The following is a 17,777-nucleotide window of genomic DNA, read 5'->3' as shown; positions in this document are numbered from 1 at the left end:
AATGGTCCCCTCTGCAAGAGTCAAATTATAGACCGGTGTGACTCTTTACAATCTGAGAGCTGTGGTCCTTCAGCTGGACCTTTTTTTGTTTATCTAGATTTCCTCTGAAACCAGAGATGTGTTGCTAGCATGGTCTTCGTCTTCATTATAATTTTATTAGTTACTTTTCCAGCTACTTGTCTATTACATTTTCCCCTTCTAGACCCTCCCTTTGCCTTTTCTTGGAAAAAAAATAGATGCTCTGCATACGGGGGGTCACTGCCCAAATCTGCTTTCTTCTGGCAACCAAAGCATACAGCAGGAGACCTGGAATCAGCTGCAAGCGGGCTGTCTCTGGGGTGCAGCTCAGCCTTTCCAAAGGATGCTTTGCGAGGGTGTGGCCAGTGTCTGGTAAGACCCAGTCTTCCTCTTCTCTGTTTTGGGTCGTTATCTCACGCGTGGGGAGCTGCGACTTGTCTTTGCAGCCCCTGAGACACCAGGGTCCTGCCTGCACAGTGGCTATAGCTGAGCCCCTGGGCGTGAAGGGGCTCAGGGAGCTGATGGGAGCTGCACATGGTAACCTTGCTGCTGGAGGTAACCTCTGTCTCACCCACTCCTCAGACCAACTGTGCATCCACCCATCAGCCCGTATTAGGTACCTGGACCCACATTCGAACCTCAGCTTCATCAAACCCAAAGGGAATGACTGTGTTTTTGTCTCCTCCTCTCATGCTAAATGATTTTCAGCCCTTGGCCATTTTAAAATTTTTTAATTTTTTTTTTTGTGGAGACCCACAGCAGACAACTGACAAATCACCCTTAATCCACTGAACTGCTAAATCTCTCGGTAATCCCTCACCAGCACTCCTCCGACGCTGCTCCCCTACAACAGACCTTCTTGGTACCATTAATCAGCGTCTTTGGCTCCCGGGTGCCTCATGGTACGTGTCTATGCAGGGAAACCCTCTCATTTATAAAACTTGGGGACCTCCCACAGTTTCCCATTCCCTGTGACCCCAGCGAGGGGGTCAGTGCACAGAGTAAACTGGTTGAGAGGGAAGGTCCTAATATTTATATGGAAAGCCATTAGCAGGCAATATCTTATCTACCTTCTGTTTTGAAGTGGAGGTTTGGGGCGATGGCAGGGCTACGGGTAGCGTTGGAGCTGCCTCTGAAATGCCCTGACATGCTCTGTTTTGCCATCCATACTCGTGGCTGCGTTATAGCACATTCTTAATGTTGTGGGATGAGAGCAGTGGGTGCAGAAGGATTTCAGAGAGGAAAAGAAGAGCTTAGATCCTCACCTGCCAAATTTTAAAGCCAGGCAAAAGGTCCCAAATCTACCTTGATACCTCCTGGGGTGGTGTGTTTTAGCCAGCTGGTCCCTGTGTGGATGATGTCCTTCCAGGCCCAGCTGGAGGATGGAGTGGTCTTTCCTGGTCTTAAAAAGTATAAACCTATGAAATAGCCATTGTCTGCTGAACTCCCCTGAGCCTTCCCCAGATGTTGAGCATAGCTTTGAACACAGAGGTGGTCAAATCTTGTTTTCTCCAGTGGAAACCGTCTTGGAGAGCCTCTGTGTTGGATGTAAAAAAAGGCAGGGAAGAAGTGAAGATGCAGCAGTGGTGAGATTCCTGTAGGACTTTTCACATGAGAGGAGAGGTGGTGACTCCCTGGGAAGGCAGGCACATAGGACGCAGGGGACCAGCCGGTACGTGGATGCTGGGTAGGCAAAATATCGAACTGCAGCGCTGTCACAGACTGCATTTCTTTAGGAAATGTGGCAAAAAGCAAACCAGAACCAAACTAAACAATGAGGCAGTGGGATTCCAAATTTGCTGACGGTTTACTCATAACGTATCTTCAGCAAAAGAAACCCTCTGCTCCTGGGCTGCTGTGCAGCTGTGGCTATAACTTCGCAGTACCCTTTTCTCAAGTCCATATCCTCATAGGATGCTAGGAGTCCAGGTTGGGCTGGGAATGGGAACAGAAGCATAGATGTAATGAAAGTCACTGGAAGCAATGAAGCTGTTGGCAGTGGGCAGTTGGCTGACCTCCAGTCAGCAGATTCATGGTAGCATTCAGCGTATAGATTCTGGGCACTTGGTAGATGCTGGGCATAGACTGGGGAGAACATTGGCGCTGAAGCAGCTGTTGGGACTCCATGAGCCCTAACAAATCTCACAGTGATTGTCCCTTAGTTCAAAAGCCATCAGGGATATCCAGGCACAGGCTGGAAAAGTCTTCAAGGGAGGGGGGAAAATTGACCTCACCACCTAGTTCTGCAAAGCTGAGAAAAGCAAATTCACAGAGCCAAGAGTATGGTTGCTCCCTCTTTCCTCTCCTCTCTCCAAGCCTGACATGGGATGGGTTCATGTGAGATGGAAGAAATGTTTCTAAACCAGAAAGCTGCCTCTTGGCAGCATTCAGATTGAATGTATGCTAGGAATGATCAGTTTTAAAAATCAGTCAGTCCATCCCCCCCCCCCCCCCCATCAAGGATGTTTCTGTGTTTCCGCGTAGCTTTTGTTCTACTTCAGTATCTGGGTCGCTCTATTTGGATTGTTTGTACCAAGATGGATTTTGGAGGTGTTACTATTTGCAGTTGCTGAAATCCTACCCTGACGCTATCACACGCTGATTACTAAATGCTGAGAAATGTAGGATCTTGGCTCTTGACCTGGGAAAGACACTTGATGATTTCAAGGAACGGGCAGGATGGGGACAGCTGGGGGGGAGCAGCACACCATGTGTTGGGCTGCTTCTGAATCAGGGAAGGGAGCATAAATGGTCATAGGGAACACGGGTTTTTTTGCTGAATGCACTTGGGCATGCTGGAGACACATAGCATCTCTGATTCCCAAAACTAATGGGGAAAAAATAACTTGATTCCTCCCCAGAAGAATGCTGGAGCCTTTCAGTGCTGTGTGTGAACATGGCCTGGGCAAGCGAGGCCATTAGTGCTGTCATCCCTCTGGCGTGGTTCAGCTCTGGGTGCAGCACAAGCAACTGTTGTTTTTTTTTTTCTCTAGAAGGAAGTAGCATGTTCTTGGAAATACAAACAGTTCACAACCTTCCTGCACCACTCCCTGCCACTATCCTGGAGGCTGGAGCCCATGGGGAGCAGCAGTGGGGCTGCCTGGCCTGGGCTCCCCCAAGAAGTCAGACCCATGCCAAAGGGTGGTGCTGCTCTCCAGGAGGAGCTGTGGTCCCAGCAAATGCACGGGACTGGCGATATAATGTAGATAGAGCAAAATCATGGGGCAGTCTGGGGAGAAACAGTGGTAATGAGGTTTGGCCCACCCAGGGAGGCAGATAGCTAAGGGGAGGCAGGGTTTGGGGGATTGCTGGTGTCCAGGGCTGGCTGCCAACCTCACGCTCCCATCCCAGTCTCCCTGCTGATGTTAAAGGGCTCTGGATCAGGCATTGCTAAATTTGTTCTAGGGTGGCTGCATCTTTCTGCTCTGCTGTTACTGGGCTGGGCCATGAGGTGGGTCTAGCCTAGAAGACCAGTAACCCATTGCTGGGTGCCAACCAGGGCATGTGGTTATACAGTGAGGCACAAACAACATGCTCAGCATCTTAGGAACTGTTGTACATTTGGGGTTGGGCCCCTTCCATCTCCCTGATCCTCCTCCCTTACGTTGGAAACCCACATGAGAAATTCGGCAGGGTGAGAGTGCCTATTGACATGTCTTTTATGTCTGTGCAGGCAAAAAGGCTGATGGTGATGGAGGGGAGCATCAACAGTCATCGTGTTTGGACAAGACCTCCCCATCCTACCCACTGAAGCTCAGCTGCACGTTTAGGACTACCACTGGATCCATGCTGGTATTTGCCTGTTGATGATCATTTCCCCAAACATCTTTGTTCCTGGAAAGCCTCAACAAAATGTTCTGCAAGAGATGAGCAGGGCTGCAGCTGTGAGTGCCCCAGGCAGAGCTCCCTGATGAGTCTTCGCAAAGCAATTCTGCATTCCTCCCACTCCTTTGCCCTGCTCTTACACTTCGCAGTCTGCTCAAAGCGACTGGAGCAGGGAGATGTAGTGTTGTTCCCTTGTAGACTCTGCAGAGGCTTTTCAAAGGAATTGGAAGTACATAGAGACCTTTTTCCAGCTAATTTTAATACAAACTTTAAATGCCTTGATACTAGCAGAGATATATTGCTGATGTGGCTGTAAGACATGTGCCCTGTCCTCTTGGAGCCTGTCTTTTCTTGGGACAAGGTGTCTGATCAGATAAATGCTTCCAAGCACTCATCCCTCAGCTGTAGCCCTGGGCTGTGGCTTTTCCTCACATGCTACATATGCAACAGGAAACTAAATGGAGCCAGAGCACAGGTCTAAACACTGTCCCGTTGTAATCTGTACCGCACACACCTTGGCACAATTTTAGCCCATGTCAAACAGCGTCTTTCAAACAGCATCTAGACATGATCCAAGGATAGCCCAGGGCAGAGACCATTCCCAGCAAAAAGCCTGGATGTGGCTGCAGTTGACTGAGAAGCAGCGGGGATGGGAGTCAAGCTGGGTCACTTGGCCTCAGGGACAAAAACTACTCTCTGGCCCATTTATTTAGTAACGTAGACGAATCCAGTGTGTTTGCAAATCCATCGTTGTGGATTATCCATTGTGGACCAACTGCGTTTGGTGACCTCTTTGAAGGTAAATGGTCTCAGCTGTCCACCTGCTAGCATCCCTGGGTGAGCAACGTTTGCCCTGTTGGCACAGGGAATTCAGCCCTTGCATTTTCCTGTGCTCACCAGGGCGAGAGCTCAGCATCCGAAGCTCTGCCGTCGCTTGCTGGGTCAGCAAGGGCAGTAACCAGGAAGCTTCTCCAAAACACAGCATTGTTTGTCTTCAGATGTAGAGATTACTGAGACTATTCATCATATAACAATAAGTCTTCATGTCAACCGTGTTTGGTCGTGCCAAGTCTATTACCTGAACTGCCTCTTTGTTCTGTCCGTGCTACAATCTCACATCACCTTCTGGACTAAGTGATCTGTCACCTCACATTACGTGTGCCACTTGCAACAATTCTCAATCCACAGCTTTTGTGACTGTTTTTCATGGCTTCCCTACACTTGCTCATTTGTTTCGTTTACCTTAAGTACCCCTGCTCAGCTTAAGTTCCTTATGGTCCTGGTTTTCAGGGGTACAAAAGTCTTGAATCTTCCACCTGCCTGAAGCCTCTGAACTGGTGCTACAGGATCCTTCAACTCAGGGCTTCCTGTGGTGCTGGGAAACTCAAATCTTCTTTCTCTTCTACAGCCTTGAGTAAAATTGCATCTGGGGACATCTGGGCATGCAGGGTCTTCATTTGTGCTGCTGGCTGCAGAGCTCATGGACACTCAGCAAGAAAGCCAGCTAACACCTGAACTTCACGACTGCATCTACCCTTGTAGGACAAGTCTGTTCTCCTGAGGCTAACCAATGTGGCTGGGCCATGTTCATGTTAGAGAAATCCCCAAGGCGTAGCCACATGCAGACTACCTGTAGAGAATGGTTGCTTGCCCTGGTAACTCCCAAATTGCACCGGGGTCATATTTGGCGTAGTGCTAGCTGGACCATGCCAAAGCTGGGCCACGGACCATTCCCAATTTCAGCCTCTAGGTGAATTAAATCCAGAGCCTGTGTGCTCTTATTGTTTAAGTTACTAGTAGAGGTGTAGCCTGTGCCATGGGGAAAGGGCAAGAACTCACAGTTTCTCAAGGGTGGAATTTCTAGGCAGAGCAGCTGAATGGCTGGTACCTTCTCAGGCCCAGGTGAGGAGCCGTGAGACCTCAGGCTGCCTGGGTCACCCTGGGGTGAGCAAACCATGAGTTATGGCCCCCATCCCTCACGCCATGGTATATTTTTTGCTCTCACCTGTGCTGGAGTGTTCCCAAGTCTGCAGGAGGCACCTGGATACACTTCAGGTGACCTCCAACTCTGTCCCAGGAAACACACACCTGCTGGTAGAAGGCCTGGAAATGTAAAATCTTCCACCCTGTATTGCCCATTTACAATCCCCTTGCCCACCCAAAACACCCCAAACATGCCTTAAAACTCTTTCTGTGAATTTAATTCCAGACCAACAATCCATATTTGCAGCTGAATATATTTAAGCCTGATAATAACACATAATGGCTTTTTTATATCCCAGCCAAGTGCAGCCAAGCTCGATGAAAGATCAGTTCAATCTGGCCATAGCAAACAAACAACCTCTCCATGTCCACAGACCGTGATGTACAATGCCTATTCACCTGGGCTGGAGACGCTCCAAAGCATGGTCTGCGGTGCTGGACACAGGAGGGATCCCCCAGACAGTCGTGCTCAAGCGCTTGTCTACTCTGAAGCTCATGGTGATTGCTGAAGTCGCCAGTCCCAAGATGCGCTTTAGCTCAAGATCCTGGAAAGGTGACAGGGAGATGTGGCCTGGCGTGGGGATGGAGGCAGCTGTGCCATGAAGCCCATTAGCTGGCAGGGAGACTTGCAGACCTGATGCCTACACCTCCAGTCCATGCCAGCTTTGCCCGTCCTTCCTGCGCAGAGCTGTCCTGCTGCGACACAAGGTGGAGAAGGAAGCATATCACAAGCAAATCCTGTGGATTGAGACTGGCAAGGGAAGCAGACTAGTGCATGTGCAGAGGTGCTTTCAATGGTAAGGTATGCTTTAACCACAAACAATGTCTGGGCTGCTTTATTTGACCGTTCCTTAATTTGTCAGAGGAATCTGTCCTGGCTTTATTACAGCTTTTATTATTTGGTGACATGTTTCTGGTGGTAGCGACCGGCACGCACAGATCAAGACACAGAGGAACACCTGGAACACGCCGCCGATCTCTCCCTGCATCTGTGCTCTCCTTTCTTCTCCTCTTTTCTTGCTTGTGTTACCCACTTCAGTGCTCACCTTCACGGCACACTTTCTCACCAGGACCAAGCCTGGAGGTGAGTTGCAATAGTCCTTTCTTTTTTCTATAGCTATTGGAGGAGGAACCTGACTCGGGCTGCGAGAGAGAGGCACCGGGTACAGGAAGGAGGGGGTCTGCGGACATCTGTTTTCACCTCTGATTGCAGGGAGGCATTGCTTCCCTCTGTATTTTCACATTGTTTCTGTCAGTAGTATAAGTACCGCTGATATACAAGATAAGAGGAGACAGGTGCCGCACCAATCCACTCCTGCTGGAAATCCTGTTGTTGTGAGGGATCTCACAGCTACCTGTAAGACCGTGGTGGAGTGCAGGTTGGTGCTATATGGATTTCCTTGTCCTGAGGTCAATGTTGCAAATAAGAGGCAGAGACCAAGCATGCAGTCAAGACTGTCCTGGTAGACAGTCCTGATGACTGCAAAAGCAGCAAGACGTGGCCTTTGGGGCACAGACAGCAGCCCTGTGCTCTTAGAGACCACAGCAAGTGGATCAGAAAAAGCAATGGGGTGTTGTAGACCTGAAAGACCATGACTATTATCTGGTACAGAGGAGAAGCCAGCAGGATGCTGGTGATAAAGCGCTGGTGGACGGAGACTGTCAGAAGTTGGGGGTTCATGGTCATACCGGTGCTAGCTGTGCTGAGAAGGCTGTGGCTACTGTTCACAGGCCACTGAAGGAAAACACACAGTTAAACAAGGCCATTAGTTAGTACAGATAAGCTGTTTGGAAATGTTCAATAAGGTCATCAACTGAAAGACAAGGAAACACATATAGCAGTAGCCTGCACACCAGAATGTTTACAGGTAGCTGTCAGATGCCCCACAACCACAGGGAAAGGGAGCTTCCCCACCCGCCATCTCTGTGTGACGCTGACCTCAAAATCCAGTTTGTGGTTCGCGGGCCCATTGGCCTGTTCTTCTGGTTCATGGCATCTTTTGGGGAATCCCCTTCAGGTCTTTTCCTTATTGTGCCCACACACATGTTCTGCTGAAGCTGGCATTGTTCTGGTTTCCCACGTTCGCAGGCAGTGTTGCCTGTGCCTTGCAGCCCCGTGCAAAGCCCAAAGCCTGCCCCAGCGCTCCTGTCATCCTGCTGGGCTGGGCTCGGTTGCGGGGGCTCATCTTTGCATGTGATGGGATTTGTGCAGGGGGCCCCTTGGTGGCTTCCTTAGAGGGGTCTGTAGCCCTTGGGCATGTTCCCACTTCTCCATGCCCCCCACCCTTTTGGTACCCCGCCGCCCTCGTGAAGTTTCTGCCCACCCCAGACATGGTAAAATGGGAGACCCCAGCCTGGCCATTTTATATCTACGTTTTTAGGGCTATATGTTTTTAATCTCTATAGCTTCATAAATGTATATATATATATATAAAAAAAAATATATACACAACTATACATATATAGAAGAATATATAAAACAGTGTATCTATACCTAAATAAGTAAATAATTATACATATTTGTACACTCCTTTATGTCTACTTCTATATATCGTATAGAAGTACAAAATACACATTTATATACTATATATAGTATACTATATATTATACTCTATATATAGTATATATGGTATAGTATATATACTATCGTATACTCTCTCTATATAGTATATAAATGTATATATTTTTATATATGAGCACTTCCTGGTCCAAAGGAAGCAGGCAGCCAATCACAGGGCTGCTTCTTGGTCCAAAGGAAGGGGGCAGCCAATCATAGGGCTGCCTGAGAACAAGTGGGGGGGATGACGCTGTCAAAAGTGGCGGTCTCCCATGGGGGAGGACATGGCGGTCCTTTTCTGATGTGCTTCAGGCTACACTGGTAGCTAGTCCTGCCCACCAATCACAGGGCCGCCTGAGAACACATGGGAATGACGGTGTCAAGAAATGGCTGTCAGCCAATCACAGAGCAGTATGACGTTTAAAAAAGCAGGCAGGTCCCTGCCATACAATGGCAGCACCCTATCCTAAAATGGCAGCCAAACCAAAATGGCAGCCCCATGGCGGTAGAGGGAAGGCCTTCCCGCTCTGATGTACTTCTGGGTAAACCGGAAGGCGCGGCTGGTCCTGCCAGCCAATCACAGCAGAGCACATGACCGGCAGAGGGGCCGTGAGGGGCCTAAGGCTGCTGGAAGGGGGCGGGATTTCTGGCCGAAGTTGGTGGGCGCGGCACCTGTCACTCCCTCGCGCGTCTCTCGGCGGTGCCTGTGGCGCTTCTGCCCCTTCTCGGGTCCCCAGGGTCACAGGTCTCCCCATGACTGAGCGTCCTGAGGAACCCGCGACGGGCTGCTCGCGGCTCTTCTGGGAAATGACGGGAGGGGAGAAGGGGCTGACGAGGAAAGGCAGAGGGTGGTGATGGAGGGAAGCCCGGCGTCTGTGGAAGGGCGTCTGTGGCCTGTGGGTGAGTGTGTGTGTAAGCGCCGTGCGTATGGCACGCTAGAGACCGTTGTTTCTGCAACGAGGCGGCTGGAGGTAAATGTCCTTCAGGTCTTCACGCTGTGCCCTGAGCCCCTGTGCGTACCTCCCTGCCAAACTGTGTACCCAGAGCCACCTCCCTGCTGGGGTCAGCGTGCACCCGTCACTCGTTGTCCTGTCTGTGGTGTTTGCAGATCCATTCATGGAGCTCGTGGAAGGGAAGAAGATCTCCTGCAAGAAACTCCTCACCTTCCTGCTCTTCAGCTTCATCTTCAGCTCCTGCCTCTTTGTTTCTCTTCGTCAGTTCAGGAATTCTGAGCCAGAGCATTACGATTCCAATCCCTCTGCACAAACAGCCCATGCTGGAAACACCAGCACCCCACCAAAGGGCGAACACAGGCTGACCATCCTGCTGTGGAAGTGGCCCTTTGGGCACCACTTTAACTTCATAAACTGCTCAGAGCTCTTCAGCACCTCGGACTGCCATTTCACTGTCAACCGCAGCTGGTCCCACAAGGCTGATGCTGTGATTATGCATCACAGAGATGTCTGCAGGGACACGGAGGGGCTGGCCCAGCTCCCCAGACTCCCTTCCCAGCGCTGGATCTGGTTCAACCTGGAGTCCCCAAGTCACTCGCCAAACTTAGGCGCCATGGACAATCTCTTCAACCTGACCATGTCTTACCGGAGAGACTCGGACATCTTCACCCCTTACGGGGAGCTACAGCTCCTTGGCCAGCCCCAGCCCCTCAGCATCCCACCCAAGACCAAGCTGGTGGCCTGGGTAGTCAGCAACTGGAGAGCAGGCTCCTACCGGGTAAAGTACTACCAGGAGCTGAAGAAACACATCGCTGTGGATGTTTATGGGCGACATCACTTGCCCCTGCCCTTGGACAAGCTCCTTCCCACTGTGTCCCAGTACAACTTCTACCTGGCTTTTGAGAACTCGCGGCATGAAGACTACATCACCGAGAAGCTCTGGAGGAACGCCTTGTCCTCTGGCACCGTCCCTGTCGTGCTGGGGCCTCCTCGAGAGAACTACGAGCGCTTCTTGCCCCCTGACTCCTTCATTCATGTCGATGACTTCGCCAGTGCTGGGGACCTGGCGCGGTACCTGTGGGAGCTGAGCGAGGACGCTGAGAGATACCAGCGCTACTTCCAGTGGCGCAAGTGGTTGAAACCCGTGGTGGGGGCTGGCTGGGCCCTGCATGTCTGCAGAGCTTGTCGCTTCTTGCAGACGACGGAGGCCAGGTACCGGGTTGTGCCCGATCTGTCCGAGTGGTTCGTGTAACTGCTGTTTGCTCAGCTCTCTGCTGCACTGCAATCTTTTTGTCCTTGCTGGCGGGTTGCAATTTCACGGGATGATTGAACTTGATGGAAGTGGAGGAACAAGAGGAGCTTTGAAGCGAACAAGGACAAGGAAGCAATTAGGTGTTTGTATGTCTTTGTCTTACTGGAGAATAGACTGTCAGATAGGGTAGTACATTGGTGGTTTTGCTCATCTATTCGTTACCTGAACAGCTTGTTATGCTGGCTGCAGCTTGGTCTTTGGAGAAGTAACCTTCAGTCTCTGTGAACAATTCTGGATCAGCTCCACAGGTTGGAGAGCCGAAGCAAGTGGCCAAGAGGGGAAGGTGAAATAGCAATACCTATCATAAACCTGTTTCGAGGGCTTTGTACTGTGCAAAGCTGTGGCTTGAAGGAGCAGCCATACCACGAGGCTGCCTGTTGCTGCATGAGGAAACGGCCACGCTCCTCAGCCCTGCAGCCCCAGTCCTGCCCTTGCTCTGCCTCAGTCTCTCCCTGACTGCCTCTGGGGGGCTGCATCAGGATGCTAAACAGGCAGAAAACAACTCAATTTGTTTTACAAGGCTGGTTTTTGGACAGGTTAGCAAGACAGTGTGAATTTGAGGAGGGGTCTGACAGCAGCAGACTGGTGCAGGTAAGGTGAGGGGTGCCAAGGATGCCCCTTGAAAGAACCATTAAGTTTTAGTGCCTGCAGCACCCTGTGGCAAGGAGACGCTCAGGACCAACACATGGTGAGCTATCTCCTCCTCTGTGCCTCGAACATTGCAACTTCTGGCATCCGCTGATGCCTCTAGGACACGTGCTTAAAAAACAGTGAATAATTGGCCTTTATTGAGCTTCCTGCTGCTGTTCAGGTCGTATCACTGGAAATTGTTTCCTTTTCAGGTTGGGGAACGCCATTGCATGGAGTCGGTGGACACAGCTGTGCCCTTCCAGGCTCCCTGCCGATACCTCTGGACACTCTGTTTTTGTGACTGGTACTGATCCCTGAGCTGAGCTTTTCAAAGGTCTGTCCTGACCCCAGGACGTTTCCACGAGGAAAATCAGCTCAGAGTCCAGCAATGCATACAGAGATGCAATTGTTTTCTCCATCAGCAGTGTTTAGCAAACATTTCCAAAGAATTCCCTCTGCATTTCCTCCCACAGTCATTCTGTAGAAGAAGGACCATCAGCAAGACCTTGTCTTTGCGAGTCCCTTATTTTCATTAGCAACCTTTGCCACCTTTGTTTTTTCTCTGCTTTGCAGATTGGTTGAATACATTGATCAGCACAAGCCTAAGAACAAATCCTTCACTCTGAAATCTGAACCTTTATCCCTCCCATCTTTTTCCTGTCCACCTAACAGTACCTGTCTAGATGAGACCTTCCTGAGGCTGCTTAGTTTCTTGAAGAGCCCTTGCTGGACCTTAGTGAAACCCTTTGGAATTTGGAACCCCTTTGGAAAAAGGTAGAAAAATGTGCCGTGTCTTCCTTAGCCATGTGCTTGCTAGCTGCTTCAAAGAAGAGCAATAAATTTGTGAGGCAGCATTTTTTATTGCCAGATAATTGCCCATGCTTCTGCCTTTGCCTTGTCTTCCTGCAGACACACACATCTCTCCTCCTTTAGCATGTAGCTCCTGGGATCTCATCAACTGACCCTGGAGCTCTTCCCATCTTTAGAGCCAGTTCAGTTCAGAGCAGCTGGAGAAATTTAATACTACTGATCAAGCTGATATGGATGTGGATAAGGGAGAAAAAATATTCTGCAGGTGAGCTCTATGAACAGTCTCTTCCCATCAATGGGTGGCAACGGGGAGTTGGGATGGATGGTCACTCATTGCACTGCTCTTGCTAGATTTGGAAGATGATGTCTGTCCCTGGGCTAAATCCTTCCACCTCGAGACTTCCATTGGGAAGACTTCAGCTTTGAGCACTGGCCTCCAGAGCTGCGTTTTGCTGGCATTGCCAGCAAATCCCATTACAAAACAGAGTGGTTGATTAAACTGAGCAGCGATGGAACACCACATGTGGGGGCACAAAGTCCAGCTGCTTGGAAGGGGTGTTCCATCCTGAAAAACCTGAATTGAAAAACCTTCCTGAAAAATCTGTTCCTGAAAAACCAATTGCAGATTTCCAGGAGCTGTTAGAGATGACCCATGCTGTGTGTGTGAACGCAGCCAGGAGGAGCTTGCTCTTGGCTTTAGCCAATGTCATAAAAAGCCTTCCCAGGAAGAAACCACAGTGTAAAGCCCCATGAACACGTTCAGTTCACCTGAAACATTTTTCTTTTGCTTGTTTTGAAGGGACGTGCTGCAGGGAAGGGGAGTTCCTGGGGGGTGGCAAGGCAGGGTGTGTCAGGGCAGGGCTGCTGTCTCCAGGGGGTTTAGATGCCTCTTGCAGCAGTGGGTGACTGCAAATATGCAGCTCCGCTGGCCAACAGGGTTGCCAGGTATACAAGGTGGCATTTACCGTGTGCAGAGCAAGTGGCCATGCATCGGCAGGGAGCCCAGTTTTGGCCCCGCTGGAGACTTGGTGATGATGTTTACTGAGATCTCCTTGTACATTAAATAGACCTCTTAAACAGGCAGCTTGGATCTCATTCCTTTGAGCGACCTGCAGGCTCACACTGGGGAGGCAAATGCTCATGAACAGGAGCTTCAATCCATCCCCCTCAAGACCTGTTTTTGTGCAGCCCCTGACCCTGTCATTTGAGTTGGGCTCAAGGCTGCCCATGGTCCTCTGGAAGGAAACACACCCTGGGCTCTCTGAAATTCTCCTTAATAAATGCACTAGCAACAAGTAAATACTATCAACAGCGTGTTATCAAAGCAGATTGAGTGGCAAATTACAAGACAGCCATGTCATTAAAAAGGTTTAATTTGGCTCTTTCGCATGCCTTTTTGGGTACTAGAGCATGTATAATGTATATACGTGTACAGTGCAATTCAGGTGCCTCATGCTCTTAACTTCAACCTCATTTCAACTTCAAAGGTAAGAAATAAAATCTCTTGTTTCAGAGGAAAGCACTAGATCAGATATCAAAAGGAAGAGAGAAGTGACTCCAGAAACGACTGAACCTTTTCTCGTCCAGGAGCAACACTGCTGCCCCAGCCAAGCGAGGAAGGAGATGGGGCCGGGCACAGCCAGAGCCCTTGCTGCTCTACATCCCTCCCTTCTGCCCAGGGTGAATGGCTGTGGGTTAAACTTCCTTCCGGCTGCCTCAGTCCGCAAGTGATCCAGCATGAATCGTTAGGCAGTAGCAGAGGTTCGGGGAGCCCACCCAGATCAGCAGTATGAAGCAGGTTGCTTCAGGCTTTCGCTCAGGTTGGTTTGCAGGAGACAACGCTGGAAGAACGCAGGAGACAACTCAGGGCGAGGAGACAACCGTGAGCAGCTGAAATTACAGGTTTGCACCAGTTCAAAGAGCAACAGGACAAATTCCCAGAATAAAACTTCACTAAGAACGTTTCAGTGGAAAAACATTCCCTCTCCCATTGGTCTAGGCCATCCCCAAGTTGCAAAAAAACTGGGGGAAAAAGAAGCCTCTCCAAAGCCTCTCCAAGGAAGGCACGAAGCACGGTCGAAGCCTGCCCAGCCACCCCAGGCTGAGATGCCTTGCCATGCAGATGGACCCCGTCAGAGCTGGCACTGGTGGCATTTTCTGGGAGTGCCGCACTTTGGTGACGACGCGCTCCGGGAACAAGGCAACGCCAATGTTTTTGCGCCATTGTGCTGGGAAGAGGCTGGATGGGGAAAGCCCCTCTGGCATAGGGCTGAGAAGGGAGCGGCTGCAGGGAAGAGGGGAACGGGAGGGACTGAACTCAAAGCAAATGCTAGGGGTTTGTCAGGAGAGCACAAAAAAAGATTAAATTTGGAAATTTTCAGTGGAGGTCAACCTGAAACATGTAACTCACGTGCTGAGGGGTGGGGAACAGCCACATTGAAACTCAGGGTAGTTTTTAAGTGGAAAGAAATGCCTTTCCAAACTTGAAAAGCTCCCCAATGGAAATGCTGAAGCGAAGCCCCAGGCTAGGGAGGGTTTTCTCTCAAGCAGAAGGAGGGGTATTTCTGCAAAGCAGAACAATTTCCACGGCTGATGGCAGGCGACACACACCTTAGAGCAGTGGCCAGCCTCGAGGCGGCCGTGTGCTGTGACGCAGAGGGCCGGGACACAGATGGAGAGGAATGTTCAATGGCAGAAGAGCACCTGGAAGAGCCGTGGGCTCCTTGGCATGGGGGACCACGGGGACAGGGCTTGGCAGGTACATTTAGTAGCCACCTTGCATGCATAGAGGGCCATTTCTCCCAAATTTGGGCTTCTGGGAAATTTCCCTTGAGGGAAACCCCTTTTCCAACAGTGGGGAAAGTCAAACATAATTTATCCAACCCTGCTAATGCCTCCTGCTGCTGCAGCCTCTCCAGCCGTGGCCGAAGAGCATTTTGGGAGCGCCCGCTCGGCAAAACAGCTGCAAGAAATCCCCACTTTTCTCTTGCCAGCCTCCCAAGCCCCATTCCCTTTGCTTCCAAGACCTGGAGTCATTTAACACCTATTAAAAAGAGAGGAGTCCCGTAGGTTCTTGGACTCTTAACTGGGGAATGGCAGCACCACGGTTATTGGCTCTCTCCTTTTGCGCTTGAGCCTGGGGTTATTTTGGCAGGTCGAGGCCAGCCAGGCTCGTCAGCCTCATCCCTTTCCTGGGTCCAAGGGCTATTTGGGGACCTGGGTGAGCCTTGGGGAGAGCAGCGGGGGTCTTGCTGACCCTGAGGCTGGCCAGCCTTCGAGGCTGCAGGAGCAAAGGCAAAATAAATATACAGGGGGGCAGATTTATGAATGTTGACCTCACCCTCATCCCCCAAATTGCGCTGCAGCCTTCGAGAGGGTGACCGAAATATGAATTTTAGTTCCGTTGAAGCATTCGGGGCTGGGCAGACCGTGGGGTGTTAGGAGCTTGCACCCAGCCAGGCTTAAGCCATGGTCCTTGAGGAGGGGACGTGGGGTTGGCAGGACAAAATTATCGCATTAAACCTTCCCCTCCTCTAAGCGCTGCCGTGGCCTGGGGAAGGGATGCCTGTGGGCGACGTGGAGCCACACACAGGCTGATTTCGTTAGGGGATGGGAAAGCTGACACCACACTTGGGAAACTCTGTAAGGGGGGACTTCATCGAGGGAAACATCTGGATGGCTGCGCCAGGGGGGCCCGGGGCTGGGAGACCGTGCTGGGAAGTCACAGTCCAGCTTTTCCCGAAACACCGGTGCTGGGGTTTGCACCTCTTTGCCGAAGTGGGTTTCCCCTCCACACCCAGTTGGAGATACCAGTGTGAGGGGCTGCTTCAGTCCCTCACAGAGATGTGAAAACACCCTATTTGCCCCCAAACCTCTCGTCTTCTTACCCAAAGGTGGTAGGAGGCTGAAGTGTTCCCAGCTGACACTTTGGGGCAGAGATGGTCCAAAAAACAGAGAAGGGGAAGCTTTACGGGGTATTTCCCCAAGAGGTGAGAAAGAGGCTGCTCCTCATGGGAAACCAGGGAGATAATAATGTTGAAAATGGCGTTTTTGGAGCAGTGTCTGACTTCTGCTCTGCAGAAACACCAGGGCCGAGGGGAGCCCAGGGGAGAGGCAGAGCTTGGGAGAAACACAAATCCTCACCAAGCCCGGCTCAGCAGAGCTTTGCATTTGGGGAAGGGAAGAGAAAAGGCTCAGATACACCCAAATCCTGAAAACAGCAGCTGGAGCCTTACAAGCTCCAGGCTTCCATCATCTCTGGATGATGTTTGTCCTCCCGGGTGTGTGAAGGTGCCTGAACCACCCTGTAAACTCAATTATTTCCAGCTTTCCTGAGCCTACAGGCGGATACCCCCTGTGCTTTGGAAACCTGCTCCTCGTTTTGTCTGGTGAGGCTGGGAGGGGGAACATGAAACTGGGAAGACTCGGTTTTCTCTGCGGCCGTCCAGCACCACCCAGCTCCCCCCTCCCCTCCTGGCAAAACCCCAGCAGCAGCTGAAGCAACGAATGTTGTTGTTCCCGGGCGTCACATTTTCGGTAGTACTACCAGAGATATTGGGAGAGAAATCACCATGTATAGGGGTTTGGTGTTTTTTTTTTTATAAGACTTGCAAACTCCACACTCCTGTCTTCCCTTTTATTTCGTGTTTTCCAGTTTGAAGTCGGGCTGGGTTTATTTTCCCATGGCTTTTCTTACTGGGAGGTAATTTTGAGAAGCTCAAACTGAGCGGTGGGGTTGAGCACTCTCAGCATCCCAGTTCCCGCCTGTTACTTTTTCCATTTAAAAATGAACAAATGAATACAGAACGTCATTTGAGAGCTGGGATTTTTAAGCTGGGGCTTTAAAGCAAGCACCGGCCAGTGAAAATCTCCCACTTACACCATGAAAGTTGGCAACATGCACCTCATCCCCGAGAAATTGCACCCAAAATCATCCCCGGCCCCAGCCCAGCAGCACATCCTGGCTTCACGCTGTTGCCTGCAACTGTTGTTTTCTTTCTATTTTTTTTTTTGCACTCTTGGAGGAGTCAGATTTTCCAAGCAGCCCTCTCCAATTTGGTCATTAAAACTTTGTCCTTTTTTTTGTTGTTGTTGTTGTTCTTTTTTTGGACAGGCTGGCAGCAGGATCACCGCTTTTCTTAGTTTCTGGAGCGCACGCGTGCGCACATGTACACACATGCATGCGTGCACACACGCGAAGATTTATGAGTCTCAAAAGATGCTTCATAAAATATTTACAAAGTGGAGCTTCGAGCGTGAATGTTTGACTCGGCCACGAGCCGTCCATGGCTGTCAGGCCTCTGGGTGGCATGAGGGGGGAATATAAACAGACCTTTTTTTCCATTCCCAAAAAAACACTATAAACCTTTGTGGTTCAAAAGCATTTTAGCTTCTTTTTTTTTTTTTTTTTTTTCCCCCCAGTTGTTCCCCGCTGTCCGGTGCCAAGCCTGGCAGAGCAGCGGGGCGGCTCGCTGGCTTTGCTCGAGATGGGGTGTTTTGCAAACAAATGCAGGACCTTGTACCCACTCTCACCACGGGCACTAGATAGTTTCAGCCTATTTTTCAGTGGGGGGGGGGGGGGAAATCACATTTTTCTGGACAGACTGGGGTTAGCGCTTTCAAAGGAGATGGATGCAGGCATTTCCCTGCATCAGGGACACATGCTCTGCACGGTAAATGCCGCAATGTG

General features: G+C 50.6%; 1 protein-coding gene across 13 annotated transcripts; it reads left to right on the top strand.

Annotated features, from left to right (window-relative positions):
* The first annotated feature begins 208 nt into the window (after positions 1-208).
* On the top strand, positions 209-17,646 carry LOC142420559 (4-galactosyl-N-acetylglucosaminide 3-alpha-L-fucosyltransferase FUT6-like). 13 transcript variants are annotated; one of them, XM_075524632.1, is made up of 8 exons: positions 209-390; positions 3,692-3,810; positions 6,201-6,628; positions 6,750-6,910; positions 9,492-10,548; positions 11,852-12,052; positions 12,188-12,353; positions 13,676-17,646. In XM_075524632.1, the coding sequence occupies exons 3-7, from the start codon at positions 6,621-6,623 to the stop codon at positions 12,216-12,218; spliced, it is 1,458 nt and encodes a 485-aa protein (XP_075380747.1). In that variant the 5' UTR covers positions 209-390; positions 3,692-3,810; positions 6,201-6,620; the 3' UTR covers positions 12,219-12,353; positions 13,676-17,646. The 13 variants fall into 13 exon arrangements, with proteins under 13 accessions (XP_075380747.1, XP_075380744.1, XP_075380746.1 ...); XM_075524629.1 differs by lacking the exons at positions 209-390; positions 3,692-3,810 and adding an exon at positions 4,992-5,381; XM_075524631.1 differs by lacking the exons at positions 209-390; positions 3,692-3,810 and adding an exon at positions 4,992-5,381 and having other exon boundaries at positions 13,602-17,646.
* Positions 17,647-17,777: the final 131 nt, after the last annotated feature.

The sequence above is a fragment of the Mycteria americana genome, chromosome 24 (genome assembly GCF_035582795.1).
Source record: "Mycteria americana isolate JAX WOST 10 ecotype Jacksonville Zoo and Gardens chromosome 24, USCA_MyAme_1.0, whole genome shotgun sequence".
NCBI lineage: Eukaryota > Metazoa > Chordata > Aves > Ciconiiformes > Ciconiidae > Mycteria > Mycteria americana.
Note: the sequence above shows the minus strand (reverse complement) of the source record. Positions and strands in the feature narration are given on the sequence as shown.

Excerpts from the sequence above, each read along its gene's own strand:
- LOC142420559 (XM_075524632.1), top strand. Across the intron at positions 10,549-11,851 it reads TTGCAGACGACGGAGGCCAG|ATTGGTTGAATACATTGATC; the intron begins GTACCGGGTTGT and ends TCTGCTTTGCAG. Across the intron at positions 12,053-12,187 it reads TGGAACCCCTTTGGAAAAAG|ACACACACATCTCTCCTCCT; the intron begins GTAGAAAAATGT and ends GTCTTCCTGCAG.